The sequence below is a fragment of the Eleutherodactylus coqui genome, chromosome 9, assembly GCF_035609145.1.
Source record: "Eleutherodactylus coqui strain aEleCoq1 chromosome 9, aEleCoq1.hap1, whole genome shotgun sequence".
Taxonomy (NCBI): domain Eukaryota; kingdom Metazoa; phylum Chordata; class Amphibia; order Anura; family Eleutherodactylidae; genus Eleutherodactylus; species Eleutherodactylus coqui.
Genome location: NC_089845.1, coordinates 33,986,789 through 34,011,231, shown reverse-complemented (window position 1 = coordinate 34,011,231; position 24,443 = coordinate 33,986,789). Strand labels below are relative to the sequence as shown.

General features: G+C 47.4%; 1 protein-coding gene across 1 annotated transcript in view; it reads left to right on the top strand.

The window, feature by feature from the left end:
* The window catches only part of ELP2 (elongator acetyltransferase complex subunit 2), an 81,145-nt gene that overhangs the window by 18,828 nt on the left and 37,874 nt on the right, over positions 1–24,443 (top strand). The window contains exons 7-11 of the mRNA XM_066579217.1: positions 491–557; positions 3,708–3,863; positions 12,686–12,781; positions 14,456–14,556; positions 23,190–23,321. Of these exons, the coding sequence (XP_066435314.1) occupies positions 491–557; positions 3,708–3,863; positions 12,686–12,781; positions 14,456–14,556; positions 23,190–23,321 (552 nt within the window). The remainder of the gene's footprint in view (positions 1–490; positions 558–3,707; positions 3,864–12,685; positions 12,782–14,455; positions 14,557–23,189; positions 23,322–24,443) is intronic.

The following is a 24,443-nucleotide window of genomic DNA, read 5'->3' as shown; positions in this document are numbered from 1 at the left end:
TGTCAGCGGTCAGCCAATAACTCCGCAGGAAGTTGTGCGCTTCAGTGACCGCCAACACGAACCGCAATCACTGTATAAAAAGCAGGCGAACGGATGTCCGTATGCCGACTATTTGCTTTGGCGATTGTTTTGAGCGACTGTTTGGACCTAAACTGTCTCGTGTAAACCCACCCTGAGCTGTCCATGCCGCTCGCTGACCGATCTGAACCCAAAGGCTTCCCACAGTAATGGTATGGGAGTTGTACAAGTCACGCACTGCAAAGGTTTTGCTTACATCCTAATGGAAAAATGATTTTCAGCTTGAAATACATTTTTTTAGGGAATTAACCCACCCTCCCCCCCCCAAAAAGTGTTTCATAGACTTTAAGCAGGTTTCCCCCATTTCAGAAAGCGATGGCAGTATTGCAGGATTACTTTGGCAGTCGTCCTGCAGCGTGTGCGGCACATGTGTGATGCGAGATCTTCTAACGCCTTTCATGCTTAATTTCAGTTTCAGAAGACCCTGGTCCTCCACGGACACGAGGATTGGGTGAGAGGTGTGGAGTTTGCCATTAATGGTATGTACTTCTATCGTCCAGATACAATCCTTGCGCTAGTGCCTAATATCCTCATTAGTAAGCGTGAGAAGAGGCGTTCTGTATTCGGTTATGTCCCCTTTACAACTGCCTTGTGTCATGGATGCAGCATCGGCCTGCTGTGGTTCATCAGAGTTGGAGCACCATAGGAGCTTGGGTTACTCTATCTCCGGTTCTGATGCACCAGCGGAGGGCCCGGTGTGCCGTCGGTGATTACAGGACATAAAGCACCCGTTCTGTGGCCGTCTGAACGTGATATTAGGCAAACTGACTCTTTATTATGGCTAACGAGCCGTAAAAACTGGATGTGGTTTTCCGTGATCCCAATGCAGGGAGACCCTTGGCGAGTACAAGAAGAGTTGTTTCCTACCTCCGATGACTATATCAGCCGAATGGAAGTATGGTGGTAAACAGATTTATGATGCTTTCGCCGCACCCATCACTCCTGCAGAATGACCCGGCCTGCTGTAACTGTGTCATTGTGCAGATATGCTGCGGGGGGGGATACTTACAGAATAACGTTACTTCTAGTTTGTTGCTTGCTCTGCTCCTCGGTGCGCTGGGATTTATCAGTAAGCTGGCAGATAAATAATATATATCTTTGCTGACTTGCGGAAGCCTTGTGATTGTTGCTCTGCAGAGCTGTACCTCTGTAATCGTGCGGCCCCTTCTGAGGACGCTCCTCGGCTCTGTAAACTGATGACTGTGTGCTCAGAGCCTTTCATTCGGACCTTTTTACTAATGCACAATAGTACTCGCTGACTCATCACTCTGTATTTGTGTACCTTCCCTCCGTTGTCTGTGCTGCTCTTCTAGCCGCTTCATGTTTTTAGCACCGTGCCAGCAAGATTTCCTCCAAACAGCAAAAACTTGTATAGAAAAACCAGCGACTGCATTGAGTTAATACAAGCTCCTCGCCAAGAGCCGAATCTGCACGGCCTCGACTGCTAATACTGACTTACTGCAATGTACTTCCCGGAGGTGCGCGGCGCGGAGAGCCGAACCTGTGGGACTTGTCGAGGCATCACCGGCTACTTGTTTTGTTGATGGCCCAATTAAAGTAATGGAAAAGGATGAGCGGAGAATGCAGCGTGTGCAATAAAGGAGATTCACTCGTACCTTCGCTAATACCGTTCTGTTCTACACGGTCAGATGCTTCTACAATATTTTTCTTGCTTCTAAGAGGAATTCTTTATTTTTTTTTTTTCAATCTTGGATACCTAGGATTGTGGTTACTGTGCATTATAATCTATATTAACCCCTTACTGCTATAGGACGTACAGTGTCGTCCGTCGGGGTATGTATGAAGGGAGATCGTAGGGCGACCTCTCTTCATACAGCACGGGCGCCGACTCTTTATTATAGCCGATACCCACCCGCGACAGCAGCGAGGCTGAGCAGGGCTATTAACCATTTAAATGCCGCTGTCAATTCTGACAGCGGCATTTAAATCCCCCCGATGTTTAGGGTTCCCGTACGCCCCCACCCCACCCTCTCCTGTAAGAAGATCACGGGGAGCCGTTCGGGGGTCGCGACAGCCAAAGGCTTTCTGAAAGGCCCCAGGGCTATCGTGGCAGAATGCCTATCAAGCCATGCCTGTGGGGTGGCTTGATGGACTGTCTGCCTAATCACAGTATAATGTATACTGTGTATTGTATATGGCATTACATCATGCTGCAGGAGCGATCAAAGCACCGCAAGTTGTTGTTCCCCTCTGGGGACTAAAAAAAAGAAGTAAAAATATGAACAATTTTTACTAATTGTTGGGGAAAAAAAGGTAATAATAACAAACAAACTAAAAAAACTTATTTACAATAAAATGATCTAAGTAATAAAACAAAAATACATATTTGGTATCTCTGCGCCTGTATCCGATGTATCAAAGTCAGGCCACCTGCAGACGAGCGGGTTGGATCCGGCGGCGAGAATTCTCACCGCGGGACCCGACCCGAGCGCCTGCAGGGACAGGCGCGTACTTACCCGCGCCCGGCGGCCCCGGCTCTTTCATGTGCCGGCAGCCGGCGCATGCGCAGACCGGAGCCGGCGGCCGGGTGAGTGACGTTTCTGTGCGAGGCTCTGCGAACCCCGCACAAAAATAGGACATGCCGCGGTTTGTTTGCCGCGCAGCCAAACCGCGGCCGTCTGCATAGGAGTGCGTATTGTTATGCAGGCTTTGAGCGGCGGAAATCCCGCGGGAAATCCCGCCGCGGGATTTCCGCCCGTGTGCAGGCGGCCTAACACGTTATTTACCTGGCATGGTGAGCACCGTCAGGAAAAAAAAAGCCAGAAATGCGCTTTTTTTTTGGGTCACCCTGGCTCCAAGAAAATGCAATAAAAAGCAATTAAAACGTCATATGTATTCCAAAATATCAACATAAACTGCAGGTCGACGGAAAAATAAAGTTATTTTGCGCAAAAGTTGGCAGAAAATAATTTTTAAAAGCTACTCTATGATTGGTTGCTGGTCCTAGCGGGGTGCCATTTCTGGCATCGCTGCCCGAAGTATGCGGATCTCCTCCCGCTGTGTGCCATGTGACACAAATCAGACTATTTAATAAGATAAATACAGTAATTTTAGGGGACTTTCTGACTTCCTAGTTCAGTTTTTTTCACATTGAAGAAGAGGAGGATGCGGACCGCGCTGGTGGAGTCCAATTGGGAATGGAAATCGATGGAACAAGTATTGTAAGCGTATTTTCGTGCGTAATAGGTACCAAAATATGCATCAAAGTAATTTATTTATTTTCTCTTAGGCCCCGTAGGAAGCAGCGGCGGCTCCTTCTGTGGGAGCGCCAAAAAATGCTGGGCTTATTTATCTTTCTTTGTAGCCTTGCGGATGGGAATAAATCTATCCAAAATAATGTTTTTTTTATTAGTGCGAATCGCACAATTCACACGTTTCTCGTTCGTGTGGATAAGTGATGGGGCAGAGAGGATGCATCAACTTGAATTTATAAATGCAGGGCAATGGTGGAGAACGGTGAATGGCAGCAGAGATGAATATGTACTATTGATGACACGGTGACGTGAATCGGCTTGTTGGTCGCTGGTCCGGAGGAATGACACTGTGGTGTATGTACTAGAACTGCTTGTTGCGGTCACCCCACCCATTGATGCTGTTTTCCCGCACAGGCCAGGAGATCTACTTGGCAAGTTGTTCCCAAGATTCACTGATCCGCATATGGAAAATATTTCCCAAATCTGCAGCTGAAGAAAACGTCAAACCTGCTGATGATGAAGAAAAGTACATTAAGCTTAAGGAGAACCTGCTCAGCGTCCAAGAAGGGGGTAAGTAGCCGTCACAGAGACGGAACCAAAAGCTCCTAGACTGCAAGGCGAAATCTGTAGTGCGGTCATCAGACGTCAGCTGCAGTTCAAGGTACTAGAATGCTACTCGCTACTTGGAGGGGTTTTCTCAGTTAACTTTTTTCCTAAGGCTGGGTTCACACGGGGCGGAATTGCCACGGAATTTCCATGCAGAAAGTCCGCACGGCAATTCCGCCTACGACTTCTAACCCTGGTTTTGGCCAGCAAAGTGGGCGAAAATTAGCAAAAATCTTGTCTACTGGCTGCAGTCAATCCATTGTGGCAAAGCCACACGAAAACTGACATGCGGTGCGGAATTCAATTCCACAGCATGTCAATTCTTTTCTCCTTTCCGCAGAGAAAGACGCAGCGAAATGCAGATGACAAAACCACTCTAAAACCTGCGTCTAGAGGCCACGGGTTCTGAAACTGGGCTTTTTCAGTGGAATTCTCGTGGTTTTTCGGTGTGGCCATTGCGCGAGCATTCCGTCCCTTGTGACCCCAGGCTGAAGGTAGCGAATGTAGTAAAATAGAACTGGCGAATAACACTTTTTTTTTTGTATCACTCCACTCCGCCATGACTGCAGCAGTGACATGAAGCCCCTGATTTCACTGCAGCGTCACACGTCTGTCCTTTTCTTATTTGTACAGATGTGCAAAAGTATAACTTGACACTTAAAGGGGTTTTCCAGGGAAAATACTATTGATAATCTATCCTCAGAATAGTTGATCGTCTGGGGTCTGCCACTCGGGACCACAACCGATCAACTGATTTTGCGCCCACTGATAGTGCTGCCCATACACGGGGGTCGGAATGGGAGCCTCTACTCCGCCCCCTGTAGCATGGCCGGCGCTATTAACTGCAGGCAAGGCTCCCATTGATTTCAATGAGAGTTTGGGTCGGAGCAGCAATATAATATATTTAAAAAGTGCTCCAGAACCCAAAATCTAAATAAATAAAAGCTTTAGTAAATATGATTGAAAACCCAGTGTGCAGCTGATACATAACTTGCTGTCCTTAGTAGTTGGGGTATCAACCTGGAATCTACTAAGGCCTGAAGTCTTTATAGGGATGCTGGCTTCTTCTGGATCCAAGCTCTAGTCATGGCTAGCCTGTACATGATGCGTATGGCCTTGGCAGCTAGAGGGTTAAAGTGATGACTAGCACAATGTCCGTATGATCCTCCTAAGAAGGTAGGGAGTTTCCTACTTTGCACTGATGAGAGGCAGGAACCCTAAAACCGCTGTCTGTCCAGGGGTCTCTATACTAACGGGGAAGACTCCGGATGGCTTTTATCCCTAATCCTGTTGCAAGGCCTGTTAAAAGTTCAGACATTGACTTGTAAAGGAGCTCACTTCCAATAGGTGGCGCTGCAGAGGCATTGTACCATCTCCCATTTGCAGATCCGATTTCCCAGAGGAGCGTTGCATGACTGTAAGTCTCCTTAGGCCTACCTGTGGCCCTCCACAAGGACAGCCTGCTCCTCCTGACCCGTCTCCTTAAGGTGCTGCGCAGGGATTGGAGGAGTTTTCAATGACTTTTTATAAATAACTAAACATTTAATTTCAGTAGGGTTGTTGAACAGTAGGTTGTACTTTGTGGATCCCCGCCGCGCCATTAACCCCTTTTATTATCGTCTGACACTCCGTAAAATAAATTGTGTTTAGATGAAGACGTGGGTGTCTCAGACCGCTGTAATGTGTTGCAGTAAGCGGCTTACTCCTAGGAAACGAATGGAGAAGAGATGATGGAGTCTGGCATCGATACATATTAAACTCCTCTCCCTGCAATCACCTTCATTGTCAGAGGAAAGATGGTGATCCGGGAGAAGGATAGTTTGGTGTATTGAAGTCGTCATTGTTATTCCGCGGAGCACAGAAGTGATACTGTTAGATCGCCGTTCATCGGGGGAATATCTCGCATGGCGTAGTATTGATTAGAAGTCCTTGGGCTCAGTAGCTCTCCAGCAAGCGCCAATCACTTCATACCTCAACACAAAGCTTTGACTTCAGTGTTTACAAGGCCTGGTCTGGGAATGGGAGCGGTGTGTACTTTGTAGGAGGTGCAAGGTTATTAACCCATTAAGGACCAGGCACTGTAAATTTACGGTGGGGATTAAAGCCTTCTGCAATCAATCAGAAGCAGGACGGGTTGTCGGCTAGTTAGTCACAACTGATAACCCGGAGGAGGAGGGAGAAGTGGGTTTTAACACTTTCTACCTCCTCTTTTATTTAGTACACATCACTCAATGAGTGCAATGTACTATAAAAGTGAAAAACTTTCTTCCACTATGCGAGCCGGCAGTCAGTGACCGCTGGGATTCCCTGCTGCAGCAGAGCTACAGGGTCCCAGCAGACCCTGATCATCTCTGCCAGTGACTACTGTCACTACAGGGGATGTTTTCCCCTGTAACTGGGGCTCCTATGGATGCCCCAGCTACAGTGGGAAAGTGTCAAATAAAAGAAAAAACATATGAATGTTCCCCAGAGGTCTAACATGACGTCATGGGGAACATAGATAGTGAAAAACATAATTACATACATCAGTAATACAAAATTACAGAATAAAACACCAATATATACAAAAGAAAGAAAATAACCCAAAACCGCCGCCGTATGCGCCCTGTAAACCAAAACCATACATACTATATATCAAATCGTCTGAAACAAATAGCGGAACCCGTTCCCATACTTTATTTTAGCATAAATATATGAATTCTAAAAAAAATTATAAAAAGGTTAAAAAAAATAATTTCTTTTAGCTTTTTACCACCAATAAAACTAAAAATCTGAAAAAAGTCAGTGAAAAAGATAGTTAAAAAAAAAAGTAGCCTTATAGTTCACAGAAAAAAACACAGCAAAAATACTTTTGGTAGCTAAAGGAAAAAAAGCAGGGCAGTAAAGCCGCCACAGGGGTAAAATCCCCAAAAAAAATCTGGTCCTTAAGGTACAAAACAGCCTGGTTTTTAAGGGGTTGAAGGCCTTTTGTCAGAACAGAGCAGGTAGGGTATGTTTACACGTAGCAGAGATGCTGCAGCAGAAACCGCCGCCGCAGCATTTCTGCAAACAAGAGTCAAAATCCATGATATCTGTTCGGATTTTGACTGACTAAAAATCATCTGCTGACTTCAGAAGATACAGCGATCGCCGCCGCCTCCCAAGTCTTTGCGCTCTCCGCACTTCCTTCACTGGGTGCCCGGCAGCCCAGCCTCTAGTGAACACATCTGCGCTGGCCGCCTCCGCATCACATGGCCAGAGGCGCTGCACTCCCTGGAGGTCACTGGGTGCCCGGCAGCCTCTAGTGAACACATCTGCGCTGGCCGCCTCTGCATCACCTGGCCAGAGGCGCAGCACTCCCTGGAGGTCACTGGGCGCTCAGCGGCTCTAGTGAACACATGTGCGCTGCCAGCCTCTGCATCACCTGGCCAGAGGCGCTGCACTCCCTGGAGGTCACTGGGTGCCCGGCAGCCTCTAGTGAACACATCGGCGCTGGCCGCCTCCGCATCACCTGGCCAGAGGCGCTGCACTTCCTGGAGGTCACTGGGTGCCCGGCAGCCTCTAGTGAACACATGTGCGCTGGCCGCCTCCGCATCACCTGGCCAGAGGCGCTGCACTCCCTGGAGGTCACTGGGTGCCCGGCAGCCTGTAGTGAACACATCTGCGCTGGCCGCCTCCGCATCACCTGGCCAGAGGCGCTGCACTCCCTGGAGGTCACTGGGTGCCCGGCAGCCTCTAGTGAACACATCTGCGCTGGCTGCCTCCGCATCACCTGGCCAGAGGCGCTGCACTCCCTGGAGGTCACTGGGTGCCCGGCCGCCTCCGCATCACCTGGCCAGAGGCGCTGCACTTCCTGGAGGTCACTGGGTGCCTGACAGCCTTTAGTGAACACATCTGCGCTGCCCGCCTCTGCATCACTTGGCCAGAGGCGCTGCACTCCCTGGAGGTCACTGGGTGCCCGGCAGCCTCTAGTGAACACATCTACGCTGCCCGCCTCCGCATCACCTAGCCAAAGGCGCTGCACTCCCTGGAGGTCACTGGGCGCTCAGCGGCCTCTAGTGAACACATCTGCGCTGCCTGCCTCGGCGTCACCTGGCCAGAGGCGCTGCACTCCCTGGAGGTCACTGGGTGCCCGGCAGCCTCTAGTGAACACATCTGCGCTGGCCGCCTCCGTATCACCTGGCCAGAGGCGCTGCACTCCCTGGAGGTCACTGGGCTCTCAGCAGCCTCTAGTGAACACATTTGCGCTGGCCGCCTCCGCATCACTTGGCCAGAGGCGCTGCACTCCCTGGAGGTCACTGGGTGCCCGGCAGCCTCTAGTGAACACATCTGCGCTGCCTGCCTCTGCATCACTTGGCCAGAGGCGCTGCACTCCCTGGAGGTCACTGGGCGCTCAGCAGCCTCTAGTGAACACATCTGCGCTGCCCGCCTCCGCATCACCTGGCCAGAGGTGCAGCACTCCCTGGAGGTCACTGGGTGCCCGGCAGCCTCTAGTGAACACATCTGCGATGCCCGTCTCCGCATCACTTGGCCAGAGGCGCTGCACTCCCTGGAGATCACTGGGCGCTCAGCGGCCTCTAGTGAACACATCTACGCTGGCCGCCTCCGCATCACTTGGCCAGAGGCGCTGCACTCCCTGGAGGTCACTGGGTGCCCGGCAGCCTCTAGTGAACACATGTGCGCTGGCCGCCTCCGCATCACCTGGCCAGAGGCGCTGCACTCCCTGGAGGTCACTGGGTGCCCGGCAGCCTCTAGTGAACACATCTGCGCTGGCCGCCTCCGCATCACCTGGCCAGAGGCGCTGCACTCCCTGGAGGTCACTGGGTGCCCGACAGCCTCTAGTGAACACATCTGCGCTGGCCGCTCCGCATCACTTGGCCAGAGGCGCAGCACTCCCTGGAGGTCACCGGTGAAGGAAGCATTGGGTGCGCGAAGACTTTGGAGCTGAGGGGGTTCTGGAGAGCACGGTATCTTCTGAAGACTTCTGCAGAAGCTCACCTGATTTCGAGTTAAAATCCACCCCAAACCTACGGCGCGAGTTTTGTCTCTGTATCTTTTGCAGAAATGCTGCGGATTTGGCCCTAGATTTTTCCTCCTCAGTAATCCACAGCGTCTCCATTACTTCTCCGGTCATGGATTGGAAGATTAGGGGAATCAGAGCCGTTTCGTCCAACCAGAGATGGCCTTTGTTCCCTAATTTATGATTGAAGGATTGAAAGGCATTAAGTTGGTGCCCATTTAGCGGGGTCTCACATGAACGGATTCTAGGTATGGAATCTGCGATCGCCGTCCGCACGGACATTCCACCGCAAAACACAGGCTTTGAAAGGCATGTAGTTCTGATTTTGCTTTCACACCCGCGGATATAAATTGCGTATCGCATGAGCGTAAGAAAAATCGCATCCTGTTGTATTTCGCCGCGGACGGCAGTGGAGGCGTCCGACCCGCAGCCCATATACCATCACATTGCGCGGCGTATACTCTTCTTCAAGCATATCGTTGTATTGGAAAGTGTTATCTGTGTGTCAATACAGCTGTAGATATTTGCCAGCATATATGCACCACGGATGAGCACTTGGCGTTAGGCCGGCTTCACACAGATGTATATGTCTGAAATATGCAGTGAATAGAGCCCATTAATTTCAATGTTTTTTTTTTTCATATACGCATATTTCGCATGTGCATTTTTGGCCGGGCAAAAAAGGTAGAACGTTCTGCGCACCAAAGATCCACATAGAAGTTAATGGGGGGGGGGGGGGGGGGGGGTGTGCACACGCAATGCATAAAGAGGTGCGAGAAACAATGCGGAATTCCGCTGGAAAAAGAGCGCATTTGGAACTAATTAGCCATTTCAATTGGTGCTTTTGTTTGCTGTAGAAAAAAAGCGCAGTAGAATGTGCTGATATGCACAAAAAGCCTTGTTCATAACGCAAAAAAGTGGCGCTAAAGCGTGCCCAATGCGCTTACACCCAAGTGAAGCCGGCCTTATTGTTAACATCCTTAGGTCTTTTTTACATGGGACGGCAGTCGGGTAAATGGCTGCAGGAGTGCTGGCGTCACCGCTAAGGTAGTAGCTCATGCAGAGCTGTTAGACAGAGGACACCGCTGGATCACCGGCTTCTCGCTCAGTGTAAACACTTCACATAGAGGGTGAAGCCCGTGACCCAGCGATGGTTTTTACACTGACTGAAAGTCAGTGATGACGAATAGTAAATGACTTTTTTGCATTTACAATGAATGATTATCGCTCACTTTCATTTGTTTGAATGCATTTTGAGTGCTAATCGTCCCTGTAAACGGCCCGCCACTCGGAGGCGTCCTCACATTTGAAATCTGGTGATGCATTTTCTGGGGTTCTGCTTGGAGCTCTACTCTAGACCAGAGGTTCTCAACCTTTTTCAGCCCAGCACCCTTCAGGTATTGGGATGGTGGTCAGCGCCCCCCAAGCCTTACTAAACCCAGTCAAAGTTTACCTTGTTCACTAAGTTAAAAGTACAAATTAAAATACTGAATACTTTTTTTGGAAAGTTTGATAGTGTTTAACAGATTAGCATTAAAGGGGTTGTCCCGCGAAAGCAAGTGGGGTTATACACTTCTGTATGGCCATATTAATGCACTTTGTAATATACATCGTGCATTAATTATGAGCCATACAGAAGTTATTCACTTACCTGCTCCGTTGCTAGCGTCCTCGTCTCCATGGTGCCGTCTAATTTCAGCGTCTAATCGCCCGATTAGACGCGCTTGCGCAGTCCGGTCTTCTCCCTGGTGAATGAGGCCGCTCGTGCCGGAGAGCTGGTCCTTGTAGATCCGCCCCGTCACGTGTGCCGATTCCAGCCAATCAGGAGGCTGGAATCGGCAATGGACCGCACAGAGCCCACGGTGCATCGTGGGTTAAGATCCCGGCGGCCATCTTGCTAAGGTAAGGAAGAAGTCGCCGCAGCGCGGGGATTCGGGTCAGTACTAAACAGTTTGTTTTTTTTAACACATGCATTGGGTTTGTCTCGCGCCGAACGGGGGGCCTATTGAATTTAAAAAAAAACCCGTTTCGGCGCGGGACAACCCCATTAATGGTGAAAACGTCTCTAAAAATGACCAAAGTGGTATTCTTAGTCGGCTAAATTTTAGCTGCTAAAATGTGGGTGTTAAATATCTAAAACCAGTCAATAGTGGATACAATAATAAAGGGGTTTGATTGTAGAAGATAATTTTGGGGGAAGCAAGCAATAAATAATACCTTCTTTAAATCATTCGATAGAAACGTACAAAGAAAATGCCCCTCCACTAATGCTTCATTGTCTTTAACGGTTGACTCTTCAATTTGCATTACAAATTCTGTGACCTTCAACATGTCCGAAAGCTTTTCTTCCACATCACATCAGCAGCCATCTCGTTAGTTCTTGAAACGGTGTCATTACTCAAAGGAATCGATTTTACCACGTTCACACGTGTCAGGCCCCAGCATAGTGCTCACAGTCTATTTAACAAGTACTTCCTTACTAGTATGTGATTTGCCACATTGCATTATTAATAAAAGAGACTTTATAGGAAGCAGGGAGGCCTCTGTCAGCATTGAGAGCAGATTTTCCAAATAGCTTACCTACAGTGCTGCGGGTCTCAAACTTTGACTTTAAACCTTGGAAAAATAAAACAGGCTTACCCACTGTGTCTGAATGCATATTTGCAAGGTGATCACTCAGTCTCGAAGGCTTCATTGCTTCATTTGAAAATGCCTTTTCACAACGAGGCACGAGGGAAGCTGTCCGTTTGTAGGAGAAGGAATGAATCCGTATTTCAAGTATTCATTTGAATATTGACGCCATTTCTTCTTCTCAGCCATTTTTATAAAGTATGCCTCAAGAATGCACTGCTTATGTCGCTCTATCATATAATGATGTATGACTTTTATAACTCCATGACTCCGCTACAGATCAATCACACTGGATAACCTGAAGAACAACATAACCCTCTATATTCCATTATGCCGCTGATTGGCTGGAACTTTCAATTGTGTGGGTCTCTGGGAGTTTTAGTTTATATCAGTGTTCCGAAAAGACACTTGGCGTCCACTAAGACTACAACTCCCAGAGACCCACACAAGGGAAAGTTTGAAGCAGCTCCAGCCAATCAGCGGCATTATGGAATACAGCGGGTTAGGTTGTGCTGTAGGCTATCCAGTGTTATGAAGTGTGATTGATCTGTAGCAGAGTCATGGGGTCATAAAAGTCCTACATTATATGATAGAGGCGGCACACAACTCCCATTACATGTAAGTGACTCACATGGAAATAATTGCCTCGGTTTTCATCGGTTTCAGATTTTACCGATTTGTGTTTTTGAATGGATTATTGACGGAAACCGAAGTATCACTACTGATTTTTAAGAAATGTACTAGGTGAAAAAAAAGTCAACAAAGCAAAAACAGAACCCCCCCCCCCCCCCCCCTACCGCCTCCTTTATGTTCCACCGCCCCCCTGCTGACACTTTTCATTCTACCACCCCCTCAAGAAGTAAAAACTACCCCCAGGGGGCAATGCCGTCCATGTTGAGAACCACTGCTCTAAAGTAATACATTAAGTGTGGAAGAGACTTGAATTTCCTGCATGGTGCGTGTGGGACCACAGATGCCCCTCAGTGTCCCGATAACCCAATGCAGGTTGTACTGAATGAATAAGGATGCAGACCACAGAGTGTGGTAAATAACTTTATATTCTTTCCAGGGGATGGCATAACTCCAGTAAGCTGCAGAGAATCAGAATGGGCATTGTCATGGGAAGTTGAGCTAATTGTAACTGTTCTTGTTTCAGGTGAAGAGTTCACCTATGCCGTTACCTTGGAATCGGTCTTGGCTGGCCATGAGAACTCGGTGTATGCTGTCCACTGGCAGCCATCCTTCTTGGAAGGTAAACATGTAGGCGTATGTTAGGAGTGGCATGTAAAGCTCCACTCAGACGGTACGGTTGTCGTCTGCACAAGCGGACGATCCAGGAACATCACCGCAGTTCCTTTTGCTCTCACGCAGCCCGTTTAGACAGACAGACACATCGTTGGCTCATTCAATGAGAATCGTTCACTCCTCGTTCAGTATTTCACTTTCCTATGTGAAGCATTGAATGAGCGCCATTTAAATGGAACGACAAGTGAGCGAGCCAACAAGTGTTTTTTTTAGTCCTGCTGGAACTAACTGAACGAGTCTCGTTCGCCATTCAGTCTTTACTTCGCGTTTAAACTGAACGATTATTCTTCACTTTCACTTGTTTGAATGATAATTGTTCTGTCTAAAAGCACCTTAACCCTTTCCAATCCAATTTTGGATTTAGGGTTTCCTAAAAGGCTTTATCTGTTTGCTGTTATACAATGGTGCCACCTGCTGGCTAAAGCCAGTGTATGAGTGGCTGGCAATAGACGGTAAGAATACCCTGTCAGATGTCTTCTGACATTGGAGCTGTTCAAGCTTCAATCAGAATGTAGGAAGACATCAGACAGTGGATTGGAAAGGGTTAAGTCTAGCCTATATCCCATGTTTCCTGTCTCCAGTCCTCAAGTCATCCCAACAGGTCAGGATATCTTGAAAACATATGTGGCAAAGTCTGAGGCACTGACAGTAATTACATCACCTGTACATTACGGAGGAGATCCGGACCACGTGATCTGTTGGGGGTCCCTGAGGACTGGAGGTGGGGAACGCTGCTATGTGCAGACTGTAGGCTGCAGTGAATTGTACGGGCTCCTGTCCACGGGCGAATTTTCACTGTGTTCCCGGCGGCAATGATCCGGCTACGGGGAAAGCAGTGAACGCTTTCCATAGGCTACTATGGAAAGCGCAGCCCCCTGTCCACAAGCGGGGAATCGCAGCATGCCGCGATTCTCCGCAGTGAGCCTATCTGTCAGATGGCTCAGTGCGGAGAACCGTCGGCTGTCTCCTGCTCCCCGGTAGCGGCTCCTGCGGCGGAGCTCTGCCGCGGGATATCGCTACGCCGGTGGACAGGCAGCCTACCTTGTAGTCAGATGTGTGTTTATTTGTAATTACAGTATTTCCTGTTGCTTATATAGGGACAACATGCTGTATTCAACAGAGATGGACATGAGACCGGTCTATAGTGCCGCTTTACAGTCTAACTTTCTTTAATCTTCTAGTTTACTGCAAGATTAGTTGGAGTTATATATATATATACTGTATATTATAGTGTAGATGTGTAATGAGATGTAGTATTTACTATATTTATACAATCATTTGTGATCTTGGCATGTAAATGCTTCCAGCTGAATCTGGGTAGTGGTGAGCCATCATATAGCTGTATAGTCCTTTACCTGAGAGCAGAGGGAACGGCTGTCTCCAGCAAAGTAATAACCCAAACTCTGATTTGTGCCCGTACCCAATGATCTTTGTCAGCACAGTCCGATAGCCTATGTTTATTTTTGCGTGTAATTTCTGTTTCGCCGCAGTCGTCTTCGCAGCTCGCTCTTTACCAATAACTTGTTTTCATCCCACTTATCTGCATTTATCTCTGATTAAACCTGTCTTATGCACCCGACAAGTTTCAAGCTCCTCCTAAAGTTTGTGTTTTGTCCTGCAGATGGCAGCATCGTACAGCCCATGAGCCTCTTGTCCGCATCCATGGATAAAACTATGATTCTGTGGGAACCCGACGAGGAGACGGGAGTATGGCTAGAACAGGTCTGTACTTTATTGTGTCATTGTACCTCCACGCAGGATGACTATTGGGTGCCTGACGACCGTCCCATTGACTGTATGGCTTCTGTGCTTTCACACAGTCGTTCAGAAAGTGGAGGCCGAGCGGCCGGGAATCTTGTTTGTCCGCCCGTCTCCATTTACTGCAAACAGGCAGTCGCTCTTAGATGAGTCGTTAATAGACGGACTGCCTGTTTACGCAGGCCGACAAGTGAGGGATTTCTGGCTGCGTACTCCATCAGCGTGTACACGGGGTGACGATCGCCCCACTTTAAAGTTTCCAGCCATTATTCATGCAGTAGTTGCCCCGTGTAAAGTTCCTTTACTTTGGGATTAAAGCCCTGATTGTTGGCACTACTGCTTCCCCTCCAAAAAACATACATTTGTCTTGGCTGAATGATATGAGTTTTTTTTGTATGGAGCTGGAAGTAAGAAAAATGCTAGCAGATCTAATCCTAATAGGGCCTCCTTCCTGAGAGTAACTTGGGGACTTGGGATTGATTGTGGGACTTTTGTGGACTTTTCTAAGCTCTTCTATATCCTACTTGAGGGTCTTCTATCGCCATACTACATATGGTGAGGCTGGGAAACGGCCCACGCTGTGACTTCTCTTCACCCTGAGCCCAGTGGACATGAAGCAGTCCGTTCTGCATTACTAGAAGTGTGACGTATCGCTGGCTCCTATGATTTGTATGTATGACTGGTGGTACACTTTGTAATGTGGTACATCCCACATCTTATCCCTGATGTCTAAGCACGGCCTGTTCATACCAGTAAACCTCCCTCACCACGTCCGGTTCCAGGGAACCCTTTTATTGAGTCGGGGATTGAGCTCTACCTTGCTTGTTCTTCATTTGTTTTTTTATATAGGGGATTGTACAACTAAAGCCCCGTGTTTAAAGCCTGGCTGTACGCAGTCGGTCAGACTAATGCATGCTTCCCTGCTAATTACGTACCCGTGAGTCAGCCGGCCGAGCCTACATGTTGTTGGGGTAGCAAGCATCAGCTTGAAAGGGGTTTGTCCAGGATTAGAAAAAGGATCTGCTGGTCTTCCAGAAACTGCGCCATGACTGTCTGGGATTGCAGTTCTGCTCCATTCTCTTGGACATGAAGGGGGTCTGTTCTTGGAAAAATGGCAGATCCTTTTTTTTTTTTCTCTCTGGGCAAATCCCTTTAATATACACTCTTTTGTAAAAAAACAAACGAAAAACAAAACTGTAGTGGTACGAGGGACAATGACAGCTCAGCGATATGTTCAGGACGTCCTGCAGCCACATGTGTTCCTCTCATGGGGGCTTTCAGCAGGATAATGCTCGGCCGCACACACAAGGGGGTCACAGGAGCCCCCACAACATTGTCACACTTCTGTGGCTGCCCAATCAGCAGGCTTATCACCAATAGAACATGTATGGAAAGTTCGACAGCTAGAGGCGGTATAACAGGGTAGTAGAACCTTCATGCCCCCCGCATCACATCTTGTATCCAAGCTAGAGGCGGTACAACAGGGTACTAGAGCCTCCATGCCCACCCGTATCACATCTTGTATCCAAGCTAGAGGTGGTACAACAGGGTACTAGATGCCCCCGCCCGCATCATTTCTTGTATCCAAGCTAGAGGCGGTACAACGGGGTACTGGAGCCTCAATGCCCCCCTGTATCACATCTTGTATCCAAGCTAGAGGTGGTATAACAGGGTACTGGAGCCTCCATGCCCCCCTGTATCACATCTTGTATCCAAGCTAGAGTTGGTACAACAGGATACTAGAGCCTCCATGCCAACCTGTATCACATCTTGTATCCAAGCTAGAGTTGGTACAACAGGGTACTAGAGCCTCCATGCCCGCCTATATGACATCTTGTATCCAAGCTAGAGGCCGTACAACAGGATACTAGAGCCTCCATGCCCACCCGTATCACATCTTGTATCCAAGCTAGAGGCGGTACAACAGGGTACTAGAGCCTCCATGCCTGCCCATATCACATCTTGTATCCAAGCTAGAGGCGGTACACCAGGGTATTAGAGCCTCCATGCCTGCCTGTATCACATCTTGTATCCAAGCTAGAGGCGGTACACCAGGGTATTAGAGCCTCCATGCCTGCCTGTATCACATCTTGTATCCAAGCTAGAGGCAGTACAACAGGGTACTAAAGCCTCCATGCCTGCCTGTATCACATATTGTATACAAGCTAGAGGCGGTACAACAGGGTACTAGAGCCTCCATGCCTGCCTGTATCACATCTTGTATCCAAGCTAGAGGCAGTACAACAGGGTACTAGAGCCTCCATGCCTGCCTGTATCACATATTGTATACAAGCTAGAGGCGGTACAACAGGGTACTAGAGCCTCCATGCCTGCCTGTATCACATCTTGTATCCAAGCTAGAGGCAGTACAACAGGGTACTAGAGCCTCCATGCCTGCCTGTATCACATATTGTATACAAGCTAGAGGCGGTACAACAGGGTACTAGAGCCCCCATGCCCACCCGTATCACATCTTGTATACAAGCTAGAGGCGGTACAACAGGGTACTAGAGCCTCCATGCCCGCCCGTATCACATCTTGTATCCAAGCCAGAGGCAGTACAACAGAGTACTAGAGCCTCCATGTCAGCCTGTATCACATCTTGTATCCAAGCCAGAGGCAGTACAACAGGGTGCTAGAGCCTCCATGTCAGCCTGTATCACATCTTGTATCCAAGCTAGAGGCGGTACAACAGGGTACTAGAGCCTCCCTACAAGGGGTCTGTTCTCCACACTAAATGATCCTTTTCCTCTAATATTGTAATCCGTTACTTATAACGTTACAATCACACAGAGAAAGTTTCATTCATTTCTGAGGACTTCTAGGGGAATATTGTTTTTGGACAATGAGTGTATTTGACCAGCATAATAGGGGTCGGGGCGGGGGTGGGGATTGGCGACTGTGGCGGGGGTGGGGATTGGCGACTGTGGCGGGGGTGGGGATTGCCGACTATGGCGGGGGTGCGGATTGGCTTTTGAATGAGTCATTTACTTTGGCTGGGCAAACCATCAGCCCTCCCCTCAAGTTGTTTGAACAACTGCTGTTTAAACCTAACGACAAGCAAACGAACTAACGACTATTTTTATGCCGGCTGAAACTCGAGGCCCAACAACAAGGAGCCGTAAAGTGTGTGATGGCCTCACTTTTACACGTAACGATTATCACTCCCTTTCACTCATTTGGGTTTTGTGCGACCATCGTTGCGTATAAATGGGCCTTGAGTCAAAGTGGTTAGCAAATTAGTCCGGCCTACACAATACCCCAGACGCTTCGGCCTGCGGGACTTCTTTCAACGGACGAGGTTGTTTAATACAAACATAGACAATTGACAGATCTAGACCTTCTTATTTCTCTTTTAGGACAGACAGATGTCTAAGCCATACATGAAGTCATTTGTTGTTTTTCCAACCGCTTCTGCTGGAAGTCTGTTCCACGCATCTACTACACTTCGTATAAGATATTTCCCGACCTTGCTTCTGATTTTCCTCCAAGTGATCTCAGATTGTGCTCCCTGCTGTAGTGCTTGGCTTTCTAGTTGCTGTATACTGGCAGAGTTCTGTCCCGAGGTCTGCCGGCAATGGTGGGTGGCGGGGGGGGGGGGGGGGGGGAGAGGAGGGCGGTGGTGGCGATGAGTTAGTTTGGCAGCCAGGGGCCAAGCGAACGCTACCAGGGCAGCTATGCATGAGTGCCTATTAAGCCCTACTGATAGCACATACCCTTCTCTGGACGAGTCAAATTTTTTAATGGAACCACATTGAGCAACATACAGTTGCAAGAAAATGTAAGTGAACCCTTTGGAATAACTGGACTTGTGCATTGATTAGTAATAACATGTGATCTGATCTTGTGAACCTAAGTCTACGACTAGACAAGTAATATACAAGTGGCGAAAATTCAATCCTCTGGCTGCCCTCCCCAGCCGTGGGCATCGTCTTATTATGATTGTACAAGCCCAACCGGCAATCCTAGAAGAGGGGAGAAAGAACTGGAGAGTAACAGCAAAGGATCTACCAACGGCACAAACTTCTGTTCATGCGGCCGCTGAACAAGAATGGTCTTCATGGAAGGACGCCACGAAGGAAGCTGCGCCTGAAAGAAAAGTTAAGGCCAGCTGCAAGTGAGACCGGCTGGATGTTCCACAGTGCGTCTGCAAAAATATTGTATGGACAGCTGAGTCTAAAGCCCACGGCCATGACGGGCCCCGCAAGCGGAATACCGCAGCAGAGTCTGTCACGGCACCCTCCCCAAAGACTCCATACTCTCCTCCGGATCCACTCTACCAGTCCCGCATGCGCAGTACAGCGCATGACGCGCCGGCAGTGTCCTATGCCGCGGCCTGTAGGGCACATACTCACGCTATACTTCACTGTGCTACAGCGGAAATATAGTGTGACGGCCGGCCTCCATTGACTATAATGGAAGCCGTCCGCACATATTCCCGCGGCAAGTAGGACATGCTGCGGGTTATTTCACGCTGCGGAATTCCACGGTGTCTACATTGAGCTATTAGGTTCAATAGAACTTAATAGCTGCGGTGTAACATCGCGGATTTCCGCGGCAGAAATCCATCCGTAGTCATTAGCCCTTAAGTAGAACTTTTAGGTACAAACGGACAATGCTATGTTTAGAGAATACAGTTTGCAGAAAGAGGTCAAAGAAAATAAATTAGCTATTGTTGAAATTTAAGTTTTCAGTTTGTTTTTGTTGTTTATTAAACTTTTTAATTTTTTTTTTATTTCTAATACTTTTTTGTTTTGTAGCAATATTTAGGTTTTGCTTGGGGCAATCATGTCATTTTCATCAGGGGGCAGAAGGGAACGGCTGCCTAAAGCTGCGGTCGGGTGACCAGAGATCACGTTATTGACAGCGGCACAACAGCGCGACCTCTGCATCCGACACACAATAATAAGTTGTTCTTATGTAACCCGTATAACATGGGTTATCGCGCCAATCCACAACATGAACCGTTTTAGCATGCTGAAGCATAAGACCGGTTTCTTCCGTAGAAGCATTGCACATAGGGGCGAACCTATAGACTACATTGGTGTGTACGAGGCTAGACTTTAGGAATACCATTATAATGCCATGTTAAATAGTGTTAACTGTTTATTAACTTTGTCAATTGGCCATTGTAAGCTATTTAAATGGCCGGTGGCGATTCATCCATTTAGGCTCTTCCTCCTGATTGCTTCTCACTGTAGCTAAATCTTTCTGGATCGAGACCTCTCTAGTACATTAAGTTAGGTTTTTGCTCATTTCAAGGATAAAAACACCGCAACCCATGAATGGAATATAGAATATGTCCCCAAGGGCGCATCTCTTAATTCTTCCATTTGGAAGGCTTCAGTCTGCTGCCTGGTTGAATACATTGTGCAGTCATGTCTGAGCAGACATACAAGGACAGTAGTTTAATATCTATTGGACTCTATTTCAGCTTGCTTGCAGGCGATCTGCTGTTCGAATGAGAGTCTGCTGCAAACCAGGCAGAATTAGTCCGGTTATGGCATGTAGGGATGGCGCATTGTATGAGTGTTTATCCACTTATAGGCCGGCTGCAAGCCATGCTCTCCAATAACCTATGAGCAGTGCCGCTCTGACGTGCCACGGGGGGATAGACATTGCTGGCTGTCACTTCTTTTAAATTGTACTTCTGCTTGTTGGTAATCTATTCTTGTGGACTGAAGAGTTATTTAAATTTTTCTAGTAAATTCAGAATTTTTCAATTGTGGGTCGTTGATTATAATCTAATAATAAGCACACTGGGCACAATAGGTAAACTAATCTAAACTCTCAGTTCTCACTTGTGTTACTATTGAGTACACGCAAACCAAAAAATGCATTTTTCTGGACAGGAAATGTAAAATTGAGTTCATACCAGATAATTTCAACATTGTAATGCTTAAAAAAAGAGGTTTTTTTAATGAGAAAGGGCCCCCCATGGGGAAAAAGATAATGAAGATCTTAGATTTATCTCTGCTAGCTCCCTGCATTTACTGCACCACTGCTCGGTCCCCCATACTTGTTGTTTACTTTCAGGCTGCAGCCAATGACAGAGCTCAGCGATCAAGCTCTGTCATTGGCTGTGACATCCAATAAATAGGCTGCTGAACATGATGTCAGCGGGGAGACCCAGAGCTGTGGTGGGGGACTTGTGGGAAAGGTGAGTATAAGCTCTTTATTATGTTTTTCCCATAGTGTGTGTTGATATCAGGTCACTTCTATATTAAATCCGCATTAAAGGTATTTGAATAGATCTTTCAGGCCATTCATCTTTATAGATCCGTCAGTATGAAGTGCTGTGAGCCAAAGACAGAAATAGGTTGCAAGTTTTAATGTGTTGGGTATAGATGTGAAAACCATGTAATAGTATAGTTTGGGAAGCTAGTAGAAATAAATGGGAACCTCTCCTCAGTTTTGACACTCATAAACCACTGCCTGCCTATATAACAAATGCTTAGGATCACCTTAAATGGACTGTAACCTTTTAAAACAACTTGTGTTTTATACGATGGCCAATATGGTCACGAGCAAAACCACAAGTCCTTTTATCTACCCGACATGAGTTTTTGTGCTGAAAAAGCTGTCTAAAGACTCTACCAGGGGGCTCCCTGCTAATCTGTGATCTACTGCCTGCTGACCAGTGATGCCCATCTTATAGTAACTGAGATAAGACCGCACAGGAAGTCAAGGAAGGGGATGATTCATCCTACTCATTGAAGTCTATAGAGAGGGGAGGGGCTAGGAGGACGATTGAAGCAGAGACTTGCACAGATACTTTAGAGCTAGTTATGTACTTTTAATTTATTTCACTGTGTGTTTTTATAGATTGTTAGAGACCAGAATCTGCAGTGTTCTCTGTGCACAGTGTACGGAACACAACAAAACAGCTAAGACTCTTACCAGTTTAGGGAGAACTGAAAATGAGATATACAGTGTAGTCTAGAGATGAGAAAAGGGGTGAAAAATACCATTTCTGAGTAATATAATGTTCAGAAAGTGTTACTCCTCATGTACCCACATGGCAGTCTATTTCGATAAGTTTTGGATGCTTTAGGGCGCCTGCACACGGGCGGAAATTCCGCGGCGGGATTTCCGCCGCTGGAAGCCTGCATAGGAATGCGTTAACAAACGCAATCCTATGCAGGTGGCTGCGCGAAATGTCGTGCAGCAAACAAACCGCGGCATGTCCTATTTCTGTGTGGGGCTCGCAGAAACGTCACTCACCCGGCTCCAGTCTGCGCATGAAAGAGCCGGAGCTGCGGGGAGCGGGTGAGTACGCGCAGGTCCCTGCAGGCGGATCCGACCCGCCCGTCTGCAGGCGGACTTAACGAAGAAACTAGTTAGCAGTTTAATGCTTCCCTAACTACAGGCTTGCTCAAAGAAATATGCAAAGAAAGCATGGTTTTAAAAAGTGCCAGACTTGGGGAGAAGTGTCCTCCGGATAGCTCCACTCCGGCTGCTTCTTTCTGACTCTGCATGCTAGACCTCCCCTATTTGTGCACACGAAGAAATCTGTCAATCAAGCTTAGCTGACCAGTGTGAATCCAGGAAAAGATGGACAATCAGTGATGAAGCTCTCGCTTTATTGTTCAGTCTTGTTGTAATCATGCTTGTCTACTTCAACGGGGAGAGGGGTATAAGCCACTGTTAGACATGATCTCTCTATTGACTACCTTCCATCTACCATCAAGATGGTCAGGACGCCCCCATATAAGAGTGATTGATTTGGGGCAGTTTTTATCTGAAGTATGCCCAGCTTTTAAAAAGGTTGAGCTTTAATAACTGAAGGCTGTGTTTGAACCGTGTTTCAGCCCACGTCCTAAGATTCCATTCAAATACAGTTTTCAAGGATTCATTTGGAAATTCCAAACAGAATCCTTAAGGCCCATTTACACGGAGCGATGATCGCTTAAAAGCGATCGTTTGAGCGATCATCGGTGCTTCTAAACGCGCGTCCATCGTGCACTTTTCAGGCACTGCTAGCTGATCGTTAAATTCAGGCCAACCTTAAAAATCGTCATTCAGCCTTATCAGCAGTTCTCCACGGGGAGTGCTGATAGTATTGTTTCCCGTCTGAGAGCAAAGGAGCTGGAAGCAGATAAGAGCCCTCAGGCTCTTAACTGCTTTCAGCTAAGGCTTCATTTGCACACTTAATTGCTATTAAGTAGCTGAGTAGCTACTTAATAGTTTATGCAAAATGATCGCTCAAAGCTGCCACTCAGACTGTCGTTTGAGCGATCTTTTAGCGACCGTCACTCCGTGTAAATGGGCCTTGAGTCAAACGAAGACCGATGAGCTCTTTGAGATGTTCGTTCCTTCCCATATATGTTGGAGGATAGACTATTATCCACTTTGTAATGATGCAAATAAGCAAAAGCCTTGTCAAACGGAGACTGTATTGGTCTCTGATTAATAAAAAAAATAATGGTTCTGTTGGAGGTTTAATCTGAAAACTGGATTCAGACAGAAATCTGGGACAGAAACCGGAGATGCGGGCTAAAATGTGGGGTGGCCAAGTAGAAAGAAGTCTTGTGTATTGTGTTTCAGATACTTTTCGAAATGACTAATTTTTTTTTTTACCTTTTTATCAAATGAAGGTCCGCGTTGGAGAAGTTGGAGGAAATACCCTCGGATTTTACGGTTGTCAGTTTAGCCCAGATAAGTCGATGATTCTTGCCCACGCATTTCATGGAGCTCTGCACTTGTGGAGTCGGAACCCAGAGAGACACGTAAGATGTGTGTTTTTGTGTTTTCTGTCCCTGATGGATGTAACATGGTAGATATGGTCCAGTAACTTAGATCACTATGACATTATAGCAATGGTAAAAAGATGTGCCAATGTACTTAACCATGTTTACGGCACACCTTGTGAACACAGCGGTCAGTGATGTAAGAATGGGGTCATTCCGTGTCAACTGGCCTAATTAGAAAAATTTGCAGACATTGTTAGAGAATGCTCCTCCACCACCTGTATGAAGTTCTGCACAGTTTCAGCTTGGTGTGTAGCTTGGTTGAGGCACTAGAGCCATAAAAGTCCCTCTTGCCTCGCAGGTCGTTTTGAAAAAATATCCAAGTTTGTGTTGCCGCTGTTCTTGATCTACGCAAGCTAACTCGCTGATACTTGGTGCACGCGGTCAACTTTTTGTGTAGAATCAAAAATGTTCCAGGCAGGGTTCCCTAAGCGTTGGTTTGGTGGGTAATGAGGCCCAAAATGGCTGAAAAATGTTGCGACAAAGTCGTCCACAAGTTTAGGAACCTATAAATTATTAAGAAATGGCTTAAATAAACTGGAAGGTGGCCAGTGAGCCGCACGAGTGGCCACCAGAGCTCCGGTAAACTGGCTTCTCATTTGCTTGCATACTTACTTTATTATCCTCCACTGAAATTGGTAAAATAAATTTTTGCTAATTATACCAGTTTTTAAACTTGTAACTCAAAAAGGACGCTTCTAGTTTTATTTTGCTTTGTGCCATTAGAAAGAGCAGGTTTTAATCTGTTAGTTCCTGTAGTGTCATGTTGGCATCTTACCACTTAAAGGGGTTGTCCCGCGAAAGCAAGTGTGGTTATACACTTCTGTATGGCCATATTAATGCACTTTGTAATGTACATCGTGCATTAAATATGAGCCATACAGAAGTTATTCACTTACCTGTTCCGTTGCTAGCGTCCCCATCTCCATGGAGCCGTCTAATTTTCAGCGTCTAATCGCCCGATTAGACGCGCTTGTGCAGTCCGGTCTTCTTTTCTGAATGGGGCCGCTCGTGCCGGAGAGCTGCTCCTCGTAGCTCCGCCCCGTCACGTGCCGATTCCAGCCAATCAGGAGGCTGGAATCGGCAATGGACCGCACAGAA